Below are 13,943 nucleotides of genomic sequence, written 5' to 3' on the forward strand. Positions count from 1 at the left end.
GGAGTTCAAATCTGACCTCAGGTACTTGACACTTACTAGTGTGACCTTGGGCAAGTCACTTAACCCTCATTGCCCCACCAAAAAAAAAAAAAAAAGAGTTTGTATTTTATCCTAGACCTCATAGGAAGTCAACAAAGGTGTTTAGGCAGAGGAGGGTCAGTCATATTTATGCATTAGGGAGATTATTTTGTAAACTCCATGGGAGATGGTATAATACTTTGGTGGCCTACCACCAGGGAGATTAGAATGGCCGATGTATTGTGTGTGAAAAGAGAAAAGGTCCTCCCAAGCCAGCTCTTCCTCTTCTGTTAATGGTACCACCGCTCTTCTAATCCCCTAGACTAAAACCATGGACTCATCTTTGACTACTCCCATGCCTTCATTCTAAGTATCTTCCATTGCAATCTCTCCTACAATCTTCCATTTTCTATTCCCACTACCAGTTCCTTATTAGCTCAAATTTGGATTTTTGAAACAGTGTAATAATTCAGATTCCTGTCTCCATTCTCTCCCCCTTTCTAATTCATATTTCACAGGATAATCAGATTAATTATTGCAAGCCCTATTTTGTTTGTGCCACTCTACCACTCGGAAACCTTCAATGGCTCCCCATTGCCTATAAAAAAATTTGAACATTTCATAGTTGGTCCCAAATTAGTTTTCTAGCCCTATCTACCATTATTTGTACTCTATATCTAGCCAAACAGTATTGTTAATTGTTTCCCAAACTCAACTCAAGATTTTCTTCTTCCACACCTTTGCTCATGCTGTTCCCCTTGCCTAGAGTTCCCCTGCCCATTTCTACCAGTTTAAATCCTATCCATTCTTTCAATACACAGCTTAAGTACCACCTCTTCAATGAAGTCTTCCAAATAAATCCATCCTGAAGTAACTTCTCTTTCTTTTGAATTCTTATAGCTCTTGGTTTGTAGAATTCACATGATGTTTATTACATTCCACATAGTACTGTGATTGTTCACATATAGATTATAATGTCAATTATCTTAAGACAAGGAATATCTTTATATCAATATACATTTATATCAGGGTAACTAAGTAGTGCAGTAGATACATAAAGGCAGTGTAGTGGATAAAGCTCTGAGCTTGGAATCATGAAGATCATCTTCCTGGGTTCAAATCTTATTTACTTACTTACTTACATGCTAGGCAAGTCACTCCACCCTGTTTACTTCAGTTTCTCATCTGTAAAATGAGCTGCAGAAGGAAATGGCAAACTACTCCAGTATCTTTGTCAAAAAAAAAAATCCCAAACAGGGTCATGAAAAGTTGGAAACAACTTTTACACTGCCTTTATGTATCTACTGCACCACTTAGTTACCCTGTTATAAATGTATATTGATATAAAGATATTCCTTGTCTTAAGATAATTGACATTATAATCTATATGTGAACAATCACAGTACTATGTGGAATGTAATAAACATCATGTGAATTCTACAAACCAAGAAAAAAAAAAGTTGGCTGAACAACACCTTTATATCATCCCATATAATATCTTATACTTAGGCACTGCAACATTTGTTGAATGAATGAATGGTCTCCTGAGGAAACCCAGTGCCCATTCCTCTTTACTCTTGCCAGTTTTTTCTTAATCACTCTATTTGAACAAATTCCATAGACCATGATAGAAAACCTAGTCAATTTGAGCTGATTCAAGAATCTACAGTGACAAGCCTAACTTCTCACCCTGCAAAAGATTATTGTTATAGCTATGAAAAATATGGTTTTCCCCTAACACATATTCATTCTCATTCTCTCTCTGTCTCTCTGTCTCTGTCTCTGTCTCTGTCTCTCTCTCTCTCTCTCTCTCACACACACACACACACACACACACACACACACACACACACACACACACACACTGCTTTAAAATACTGCCTCTATACCAAGACAGCCCCATATCCTGGCAACTGACGTCAACCAGAAATGCTATTGTTCACCTGTCAGACTTTCTGGTGGTCTTGCATCTGCTAGAATATTCAGAAACATGTAACATTTTGTAATGTAGGTGTTTGGACTTAAATTCCATGACAAAGCCTATATGGCATAACATACCTACTGCCAACTTCTAAGCAACTAGGTATATCAAGGAAGGCTTTGATGAAGAAGCAACACCTCAGCTGAGCCTCAAAAGAAGAGACTGATATAAGAAGGGAGTATGTTCCAGCATATACAGAGGCAGGAGATGAAACATGGAACACAGAGTGAAAGAAAGGTAATAGTGCAAAATAATGCTGGAAATATATGCTATAACCAATTTATGAAGGGTCTTAAATGTCTGGATAGGGAGTTTGTATTTTACCTAGAGCTAGTAGGGAACAACTAAAGTGTTTTTTATCAGGAGAGTAATATGGTCAGTTCTGTGTCTAAGAAAGATTATTTTGGCAGGAGGGACTGGATAGAAGAGAAAGGTAAATACAGGAAGGCTATTACTATATTTCATGTGAGAGGTGATAAAGGGCCTGAAATGTTATGATAGCCATGTAAGTAGTGAAAAGGGGAGGGATGAAAGAGATATTATGGGAGTAGAACCAATACTTAGCAATTAATTGAATGTGGGGGTAGAGAAAAAGTGGAGTCAAAAATTAACTACTAGGTTTAAATTCTGACAATCTGGAAAGATAATTATGTCCTCAACAAAAACAGATAAGTTTGGGGGAGAGGTGAGCTTAGAGGGAAACATAATGAGATATATTTTTTATATGGTGGATTTGAGGTGCTAATGGATCAATGAGGTGGAGAGATCCAGCAAGCATCTAACAATATAGGACAAGAGTTTGGAGAGAGATTAAGGCTACACGTATAATATGTATATATAATACACACATATGTATATATACATATACATATATGCATATATATATATACATATCTATCTAGGACTCAACTTCATAGAAATAACAATCGAACCCAGGGAATCACCAAGAGAGGTATTTGGATTTGCAAGTTTGACTTACTTGTACTCTGTTTTTCTGTTAGTTACAAAAAAAGTTCTGGGGACAGAGTATATAAGGGAATTGACTGTGGTATAAAAAAGGATATCAAGAAGAAAGAAGAGGAGGAGGAGGAAAGGGAGGAGGAGGAGGAGGGGGAGGGGAGGAGAGGAGGAGGGAGGAGGAGGAGGAGAAAGAGGAGGAGGAGACGAAGAAGAAGAATTAGCTTGTCTATTATGTCTTTTTAAGAAGGTGTATGCATTCAGAACCACAACTGATTTATAAGTCCCAAATCCTCAAGTCTCAGTGATACCTATTGGGTCAACTTTGCCTCTTTCATTAGTATCTACCTTAAAATTCACCCTATTTGCTATTGGTACTGTCAGCATTTGTATAAACATATCTGAGGATTTTGTTGTTGCTTCTCCATACTGTTCCCAGTGAATTACTGGTTCTCCTTTGTTCTATTCTTTCTCTTATTGTACAAAGAAAGGCTGTTGTTCACTTTTCCTGTATTGCGACTTAAAAAGCCAGAATTAGTCCCATACCACCACTAGGTGGCAGGATGGGTGCCTCTTGGTGCTCAGAGATTGGTGGCTGTTCTCAGAGCAAGAAGAGGGGAATGAAACAACCAGAGAGATATGAAATGCAAGATATTTTTTGGACAAAACCAGGAGTATCCTGGAGGAGAATGCCAAAACAGAGGGACAACCAATAGAGAGATGTCAGCTAGTTGGCTATAAGTAAATAGTCAGGAAATAGACCAAGAGGACTCTTCCTTTTCCTCAAGCTAGGTGGCACAGTGGATAGAGGACTGTGCCTGGACTCAGGAAGACCTGAGTTCAAATCCAGTTTCTAACACTAGCTATGTAATCCTGTTTACCTCAGTTCCTTCAACTAAAAAAATGGGGATAATAATAGCACCTACTTCCCAAGGTTGACGTCTATTTGAATTCCTATAGAAATGCATGAATCTAATAACATCACTCCCTCAATTAAAAATTTTCATGGGTTTTTGTTAAACCTCGTGGCTTAACAAATAAAACCAAATAAAAATAAATATTCGTTAGATTGTCACTCAAGGCCTTCCACAATCTAGCTGCAAACTACTCCCCCCCACACTTATTTTACAATAGCTCCTGCACATACTCTACACTCCAAACAAATTACACTACTTCCTCTTTCCCTTCATCCTCCTCCCATTATTGAGCATTTGCATATGACACCACTCATGCCAAGAATAGTTCCCCCTACATCTCTACCTTTTGAAGTCCTTTTCTTTCAAGGTCCACTTCAGGCATCACTTCTTCCATAAAGCCAAATTTTTAGATTCTCCCAGCTAGAAATGATAACCTTCCTCCTTGAATTTCTCAGGCTACTCTGTCTGACCTCTCCTATGCCCTTAGTCATATATGGATATGTGACATTTAAAAATTCAAGAGACATGATTTTATTTTATTAATTTTTTATTATTTTATTTTATTAATAATGCTAGCATTTTATTAATAAAAGGATCGGTGACTCTCAGACCTTTTTTTTTTTGGTGGGGCAATGAGGGTTAAGCGACTTGCCCAGAGTCACACAGCTAGTAGGTGTCAAGTGTCTGAGGCCGAATTTGAACTCAGGTCCTCCTGAATCCAGGGCCGGTGCTTTATCCACTGGGCCACCTAGCTGCCCCTGGGTCAGTGACTCTCAAATTCCAAAGACCCACTCAATGCTTATATGCCTTTGGTAAGGGTGAGTATTCCCGAGGGTGACAATCACCCTTGATTGGTTAACAAGAAATGAAAAGAATGAATATAATAATGAGAGGTGGACTATTCCAATGAGGGTCTTGGGGTATGTGACACTGAGCACCCAAATGTTGGTCAAAGAGATATCAATTTCCATATTATCCATCTGACAAAAGGGGGATCTACATTTTCCCAGACACAATTGAGCAGGAATCCACCTGTTCACCTAAACTTAGAATTTCTTTACTGTCTTTGATTAGATCTCAACTAGGGTCTTTGCCCAAAATTTCCCACACTGGTTGGTTTCTGGATGAGGAGCTAGAAAGGGGGGGAAATCTTGGCCTAATTCAATAATCAGCTATTAAGTACAAAAGAGAAATAATAATTTCTCTCAGGTATCATAGTTATTTATGTACATATTCCCCTGCTGGACTGTAAATCCCCTGAGGACGGGGGCTGGGTCATTTTCCATCACTGAAACTTTGGTACATTGTACATAATAGACAAAGGAATAAGCAAAGGATCTGTGATTCATCAACTCTCTCCAAAAACACAAGACAACACACACACACACACACGTCTATGCCTGAGAGCTATCTTAGAGAATTTCCTGAATTATCCTCACAAAAAGTATAAGAGACCTGCCCAGGGTCAAAAACTATTTATAAGCATAGGTCTTCCTGACTTCAAGTCTAAATCTCCATCCTCTATGCCACACTGCCTCTAATTTGTATATAGTAGATGCTTCATAAATGTTTATTGGCTTGGATCAGACTGAATTGGATCAAATTGAAAAGGTAAAGCACCAACAGAAAGACAAATTCAAAATGCTAAAAGGCTGGTTCAGGCACTAGAACTTGGGACAGTCAACGAAAAGCGCTCAGCACACATAGTGGGTGTTTTAGAGTGATCTTCTGTAAGTGGATCAGAGCATGGTAGCCATGACCCTTCTTAAAGTGATCAGCTTGTCAGGAACCAGACATGATATCCCCTCCTGTTCCCAGAATACATTGGAATTGGGTTTGGTGTGGCTACAGTGATGAACATTCTTCTACCTATTAGTTATGTCACCTGAGGCAAGGTCCTCTAACTTCTCTTAGCCTTGGTTGTTTCATCTATAAAATGGGGCCATACTTGTCCTACCTATCTCAGAGGGGTTTTATGAGGACCAAACGTGATCATATATGTTATGGGCCCAGAGAGTTCTCTGGGGTACATCAAAGAACTTCCTTGAGAAACTAATCCAAAGGACAGACACACCTAAAGAGATAAATGGAACCAGATCAGACTGAGCTAGCTCCAGGATCCCCACCCTTCATTGCAGTCTCCTCCACCAGATTAGTTGTGGCTGCTTCCTTTGTGCCCTGAGGAGAGAGATGGCTTGAGAGATCTGCAGCCACCCCTCACCCAACTCCTCCAGCCACCACCAGTGGGGGATGGTCCTCCCTCACTAAGGGAACTTTCCACAGTCAGATGATCACCCCCATCAGTCCTCTATAAAAGTATCTACCTGTCTTCTGCTCAAGGAGATTTGTGTCTCAGAGCCACACTCTGTGCCATGCCTTTCTCCCCATGAGAAGTCCAATTATTTCTCTCTTGGTTTCCCTTCCCTCCCCCTAAATAAATTACTATCTTATTCTAATTGCTTTTGTGTGCAAGAGGGTGTAATTCTTTGAAGAGGAATTCCTAAGAACCCCAAACCCCTAACCCCTAACCCCTACCCAAACCCCTACCCCTATCCCTATCCCCCTACCCCATTTCCCCCACAACATATATATGAAGTGCTTTGTAAAACATTGCAAGCCACTATTTGCCATTATTTTACCTTAACATTATTTTTAGTAACAACAAATATAAATAATAATAAATGTAATAAAAATAATATATCTCACCAGTGCCAAAATGATCAAATTCCCTGAAGGTCACCAACTTCAGTTTTTTGGACCATAGACCTGAAAGCTAAGGAAGCTCTGGGGACTCTGGGTCCCACTGACTTAGGCTTAAGTTACCTGCCTGATCCTTTTAGCCTTGGTTGACCTCTCTGGGCTTGACTTCTAACCTGTTTCTTCCAGAATCCAACCACTGTTGGGATGGGGGCAGGGGGAACTTGAGAAGGCATAGGTCCAGGGTAATGGGACTAGAACTGGTTCTACTCAACCAAGAAGTAGCAAGGAGAAAGGGCCTGACCCACCTTGACAGAGATGCGTCCATGGGCCTGGGGAAGGTGAGCAGCCAGGAACCAATCCCCAGGCAAAGGGCTACTGACATTGAAGATTCCTGAGGTTCGGTTGGGCAACGTCCAGCTGAGAGTCAATGAGAAGACCCCTGGCACCACTGTGTCCGGTGGAAAGTGTGTATTCAGAGGGTTTATTACAGGAGGTGCCCCTGAGCGGAAATACCTGGGAGAGATGAAATGGAAAAACCAGGGAAATGGGAGAAGAAAAGATGGAGAAAGCAGAAAATGGGGAAACAAACAGGAAGTGGGGTAAAAGAAAGAAAAACAGGGAAAGAGATAATATAAAGTCATAAAGAAAACAAACTGGAACTATCCATTGCATACCCAACCACCATTAGCAGACTTCATATGGACTACATAAGCCCCAAAATCAAGGATTGGGCAGATGGTCAGAAGTCAGGGAAACTGGGGTCAATATAAGGCTGTCTGTCCACTGTCAGAGTGTGAGGTCAAAGGATCAGGCTATCAGGGATCCAGAGTTAAGATGTACAGTGAAAAGTCAAGAATGAAGGATTCTGACTGTACAACCTACCCTTTACCCGTGCTAGGTATTATTATATGCTTTTCAACTTTTAAAATGTCTTCTATTATATGAGTATAATTAAGGAACCTCAGGAAGGCCCCTCCCCTGAGGATCCCTAAGCAATGAGTCATCAGAGTGATGCTAGGAAAGTGAGTGGAGCTGGAAACCTGAGTCAGGAGGGATCATTCATTCAATCCAGTCATTTCAGTTCTGCAAATGAGCTGGGAGCTGGCAGCTCTCTGCAGACAGGAAGCAGGAACCCTGTGGGTGGTCTAGCGGGGGTGGACAGGCTTTCAAACAAGAAGAGACAAACAGTCTGCTTCTGAAGTCTGCTAAAGAGCTGTAGTGATGAAGAAAGATACCAGGTAACTTACTATGGTGCCCACAGCTGAGGCAGCATAGCCCCTGGATAGGCTGAGCCAAAAGCATGCGATCATAGGGTTGAGAGCTGGAAGAGCCCTCAGAAGCCAACTAGTTCAAACCCCTTATTTTACAGGTGAGGAAACTGAGGCCCAAGAGTTTAAGTGATTTATTCAATATCACAAAAGTAGTGTCAGAGGAGGGATACTAACTTAGAATATGAGGGGAAGCCAAGCTTCACCAAAAACTAGGATCAGCTCTAACAACCAGCTGGTGAACATGCTTTGGTCAAATCAAACAGGACAAAAGAGAAGGGAACCCAGACAAGAGTAGGAATCTCAGGGACCTAGAGTCATACTGATCTTCCCCCAATAGAATGTGGGCTCCTTATAGGCAGGAACTGTTTGATTTTTGTCTTCATATACCCAGAAGCTAGCATAGTATTAGACATATGTCATGTATTTAATAAATGCTTATTGAATCAATGAATGAATAAAAAAATTATTAAGCACTTATTATTTGCTAAGCACTATGCTAAACCCTGAAGATACAAATACAAAAATAAAAAGTCTCTATCCTTGAGGAGCTTACCTTCATATGGAAGGAAGTGGCAGCCAGGAAGGAGTATTTTGGTTTAGAAAGTTATTGGGAAGAAAATGGATAGAAAGTTAGCCTTGGAGCCAGCAAGGTCTGGGTTCAAGTCCCATCTCTAACATGGACTGGCTCTGTGACCCTAGGCAAGTGATTTAACCTCTCAGTGCTATAGACAATTCTCCAAGACAGTTGGAAGAGATGTTACTACCCACATTGGTAGAGGGAGTTTCTTTGATAAAATCACAGGTCCAGTCCCTATCTCTATATTACAGGGACAGTAAGTAGAACCAGCATGGATTGACATACCCTTTTGAAAAGCCTTGAAACAGTTGTTTTGATTATGGTTCAAGAACAAAAAGTACTGGGGGAGAGGATGGAGTAGGGAGGCCATATGATGAGGAGAGGGGGATGGAGCCTGGGCCCAGATATAGCAGGTGACTGAGGCACCCACCAATCAGAACAGGAGAAGTAGGGAGCAGCATGAAGGAGTTCCAGGTAGGAAAGTAAAGAGTTAAGTCCTCCAATGAATGGATGAATGGATGGACAAGGACAAAGGAGATATCTGCAAGGTCAGTGGAGGATATGTTGAAGCCCAGGACAAGACTCTTTGGAGCCATGTAAAGAGACTGGGGCAGAACCCACAGAAACCAAGGGCAGCTGCTAATCAGAAGGACAGTAACCCAGGCAGAGAGGGAATGGTTTTTAAGACTAGGAAGTATGTTCTTGGAGGGACTGAGGGCCCCACTTGATCTGGATGTGCTGCCAACCCAAATCTATCTCAGGCTAGAAGGAGAGTCTCTTTGTTTAGCTTCCAGACCAATTCAGAAACAAATACTCAGTAAAGCTTTTCCTTGGCTAGACCTCTGCCTTTGAGGCTAAGAGTGGTACAAGGTCATCCAAGGGATCTTTATCCCCCCATGGAGGGAATACAAGTGACTCACAGGTAACTCTTTGTACTTTAGATGGCCTTATTTTCTTGACAAAATCACCTTTTAAAATATTTGCAGTTGCTTTGGGATTAGCCAGGAGAAGAGTTTCCCCCACTTTAATTACTATAAAATAAGCCTCATTGCGTCCCACCTTCCATGACTGGCTGCACCAAGATGGAGGTCCAGGGTCAGTGGAAAGAACACCAGATTCAGAGGCCAAGAACCCAGGTTTGAGTCCTAGCTCTGGAAGTTCTTACCCACCTGCCCCCGGGCAAGTTGTTTAACTTCTCTGGGCCTCAGTTTCTTCATCTGTTAAAAAAGATTGGACTGGATAACCTCTAAAGTCTCTTCCAGGTCTAAATCTACAATCTTGGGGAAATCACTCTCCCTGTAGGGAGATGAGCTGGGGTCTGAGAAAATTGGGAATGCGGAAGGATCGTAGACACCAGAGCAATTCAATGTAAGGAAAGATGTCCTAACCTTTAAAGCTATCCAAAAGTAGAATGGGTTGCCTTGGGAAGGGGGGATTTCCCATTACTGGACAACTCCAAGTGAAAGCAGGATGAATATTTGTGTGGGTATTATAGAGGAAATTGTTTCTCAAATATGAGTTGAGCTAGATGGCCTCTCAGGTAGGCAGATAAATTTATAGCCTAATTTTACATATCAGAAAGCTCAGGCCCAGAGATGTAAAAATTATTTCTCTAAGGTCATACAGCTAAGAAATGTCAGGAGTGGGATTTTTTTTTCCTGGCTCTAAGCCTACCATTTTTTCCATTATACCCTTTCAACTTGGAGAATCCCTAACAACTTGCAGTAAATTTTTTTACAGATACTAAGTGCTCCATGTATATGTACTAAATTAAAGAGGAATGAGGATGAAAAGACCTGGGCACAGCCAAAGCAGATATGCAAGCAGATCTGTAACACAAGAGACTTCAGAAGAAACCCCACCCACCCCCATTCACTCCTAGGTCCTGTGCAATAAGAATACCTGGGTTGGACTAAGAATGACAGGATATACAGAATGAGTCATATTGATCAAGGTAAAGTTTGATGGGGAAGATGGGACAGGAAATGATGGGGTGTGCTAGTGATCACCACTCAGTAATGTGGCCTAAGGAACAAGGGCTGGAGTATAGATATGATGACAGATGGTAATTACTCGGCTTCCATCATTCAATTAGTCAGATTGCCGCAGGTAAAGCCTAGAAAGGGGGAATGGGACAGTCTTAGTTAAGAAGAAGGTGAGGCCATTTCAGATCTAAATGAGAATGTCATCCTAGCAGATGACACACTGGTCCAGCAGGTCTTGGAAGATGTCCTTTATAAATCACTGGAAGACCACTGGTACATTACGTAATCTGAATGACCTTATGGTGTGCTCATATTGCTCCAACAGAATATAGAATCTGGTCTTCAGATTTTCTGTTGGTTAGACCAAATTGTATGCTTCCTCCTCCCCCACCACAATCTGATTTAGTATAAACCATAGCCCCTCAGAGTTTGTCTAAAATGTATGGGAATGACAAAAGGAATTCCAAGCAAGATAATGAGCTGGTTGAAAACTCTGTCATCATTAGGGTCATTCTTCTTTTTCAAGAAGACCTGTGGCTCTGATACAGGAGGTAGATGGAGAGATGAATCCAAAATCACTGAGGATTAACCTCAATTAATTCCCAGACTGGTCTGTTTCAGAAAGGAAATCAATTTTTCCTACCAGGATTTGAGTGCCAGGCATTGGCTCAGTGGCAGAGAACAAAGAAGACTCCATTTCAGGGAGGCTGAACACGTCCCCAAATGCACAGTAGGCTGCTAATAATAGCTGGCATATATAGCACTTAAAGGTTTATGAAACATTCCATATACACTATCTCATTTAACCTTCACAACCGCCCTGTGATATAGGAAAGCAGGTATTATCTACCCCACTTTTACATATGAGGAAACTCAGGCTCAGAGAAGTAAAAAAGATTTTTCTAAGGTCATACAGCTAAGAAACGTCAGGAGTGGGATTTTCTACTGGCTCCAAGCCTAACATTATTTCCATTATACCACACCAATTACCTAGACCATATGGGCTGATTCTCCCATATAGAGAAGAGCTGTTTCCAGCCCTGGCATATATTAAACAATACTGATAACAATGCCCAGAAGTGAACATTAGTTTATTTATACCAGATGGTGACCAGGTCATATTGTTTTTAGCCAACAGACTTACCAAGAAGAGTAGATTAGATTATATCCAAGGTAATCTGACCTTTCAGTGTTTATCAGTATTCATGCACAGAGCCTAGTTCTCAAGAATCATTGAATCAGAAACCAAGGGGACAACCCTGAGGTAACCACAGAACTGGTCTTAGACGGGGATGGAACGCTCACATGTTTTATGAGGTCTTAGTCAACAGAATTCCCCAAGAGCCCAAAGAAACAAGAGAAGATAGGGTAGAGAATCAAAGATCCAGATATTTTTGTGAAAGGGTGCCCTAGGGAAGACTGGCACAAGGTGAGGGTTTTATTCCTTGATGCTGATTGTGTATTTAGCCTATTTACTCACAATGGAGATACTAATTTAACAACATAGCTTATCTTTTTTCATCTGGAGAAAGCCAGACCTGGAATTCTCCATTCTTCTGCATTTGCTTGGCAATCTTTAGATAGAGTAACTGGGGATTGCTCAGGATGTTGTCTTTCAATGACTCCCTCATATACCTGTTTGCTTTTCATATTCAGATGTTTCCCTTGGTTTCTCCAAGTTGAAAGCCTAGCCAGACCTTGATCTAGAAGCTCTGATAACTCTAAAGAGGAAGAATTATGGTAAGTAAGTAAGCATATTCATCTCAGATTGGTTCACTAGTGCCTTCCTGGGACTGGTCTTCATTATTCCAGTCCAAGTCTTGAGCCACAGGTCTGAAGGAACTTGTATAGCCCGTGATTAAATCCTGACATGAAAAGTGGATAAAGGGTTCAACGTGAAGTCATCAAATCCTACCTCTGACAGAATTTAAATAACTCTGGGAAAATGATGGAACCTCTTAAAACCTCAGTTTTCTCATTCATAAAATTTAGGGATTAGACTAGATTCCCTGTAACATCTCTTCCAGTTCTAAAACTATGATCCTATAAACTCTCAGCCTCCTACCATTGCCAGGTCTTCAAAAACCAGCTGCAACTTGGTGATCAAGTTCTCAAAAGAATTGTATAGGACCTCAGAGGTCATCTTGTTCAACCCCTTCATTTTATGAATGGGCCCTGGGGATTCAGCAAATGTCTTCACATGAGTAGCAAGGAGCTGAGCCAAGATCCAGCCCAGTTCCTCTGACTTCAAATCTATGATTCTTTCTATTGTGCTATGTTGGCTGTTCTCAACCACATGGGAGTAGCCCAAAGTCTGGACCATCTTGTCAGAATATCACACCTGGGTAAAAGGACTGGGGTCAAGAAGCTTTCTAGTGCTTCTAAAGTACCACTTCTCCACTCCAGTTTGACTCTTGTAGCATTAGATCATGGGGATAAGAGAAATTGAAAATAATATACCAGCCAGGGGACCTAAAGCTAACCTGGTTCTCCTTAGTCAAACTGAAGGTGCTGTCCCTGAAGTGTTGCATTTCCTTCCCATTTAGCATCTAAATGATAGCCTTAGGTTTATTCATTCCACAGCTCTAAGTGGTTGGCATATATATGTCTGCATGTGTATGTATTATATATATATATATACATGGGTGTATATACACATATATGAATATGTCTATATCTATATAGAGCTAAATAGATAGATATGAATATGTTTCTTAGAATGAGCCTATTTGGCTGAACCCAATCCCTGGGAACAATCACCTACAGAGTCATGGTACACAAGGTCAGCAAGAAAATGGTAGTCACTGATACTCAGCAATGCAGTTAAGAGGTTATGGTAGAGTGCAGTTGTGAGCAGCAGTTGGTATTTGTAGGATAAAGGCAGATAATTTTTCAGGCTGACATGTAGTTGGACACTGAAGCCAGGAGGTACTCAGCCAAGATGGAGGGGGGAAAGCAAGTCTGGGATGAAACAGGGCCAAGTTTCTAGCCAAAGCAGGTAAAATGAGCAGATGGCAGGAAGAAAACAAAGGTATGGTTCACAAGCCAGCTCAGGCTCAAACAAGACAGGGGTACTAGTAACAAGGCAGGTGACATACTTTGACTTCCTCATCCCAGGAGTTATATAAGTCAGATGGCAAAAAGACATATTTAACCAGGCAGAAAGCTCTGAAGAAGATAAAAAGGGAGCACCTCTGCCTCCAATTTCACCTTCATTTGGAACAGACAGTAGGAAGCTCTCCAAGGACAGCAAGTTGTACAGACAGAGTCTTCCCATGAAGCATAGCTTTAAAAAAAGACAATGTAACTCCCCCATCTTCTGTACGTACCCAACCTAGCAAGGGCAATCTACTCAGGTCTTAGTGGGACATTGCCTCCAGAGGAGTGTGAGTGTCCTGGAAAGAGCCAAGAGTCAAGAATACCTGGATTCATGCTCTGACTTTACCATTTATTTGTTGTATGACCTTGAGGAAAACACCTTACCCCTCTGAGCTTCAAGCTCTTAATACATACAAAGACGATAATAATATTCGTACC

General features: G+C 41.1%; 1 protein-coding gene across 7 annotated transcripts in view; it reads right to left on the bottom strand.

Annotated features, from left to right (window-relative positions):
* The window catches only part of TMEM8B (transmembrane protein 8B), a 76,442-nt gene that overhangs the window by 38,988 nt on the left and 23,511 nt on the right, over nucleotides 1-13,943 (bottom strand). For 6 of the 7 annotated variants that reach the window (XM_043978942.1, XM_043978941.1, XM_043978946.1 and 3 more), the window contains one exon: nucleotides 6,879-7,086. The exons of the other annotated variant lie outside the window; for it this stretch is intronic. In XM_043978942.1, coding sequence (XP_043834877.1) covers nucleotides 6,879-7,086 — 208 coding nt within the window. The remainder of the gene's footprint in view (nucleotides 1-6,878; nucleotides 7,087-13,943) is intronic. 7 annotated transcript variants of the gene reach the window in all.

The sequence above is a fragment of the Dromiciops gliroides genome, chromosome 1, assembly GCF_019393635.1.
Source record: "Dromiciops gliroides isolate mDroGli1 chromosome 1, mDroGli1.pri, whole genome shotgun sequence".
Taxonomy (NCBI): Eukaryota; Metazoa; Chordata; class Mammalia; order Microbiotheria; family Microbiotheriidae; genus Dromiciops; species Dromiciops gliroides.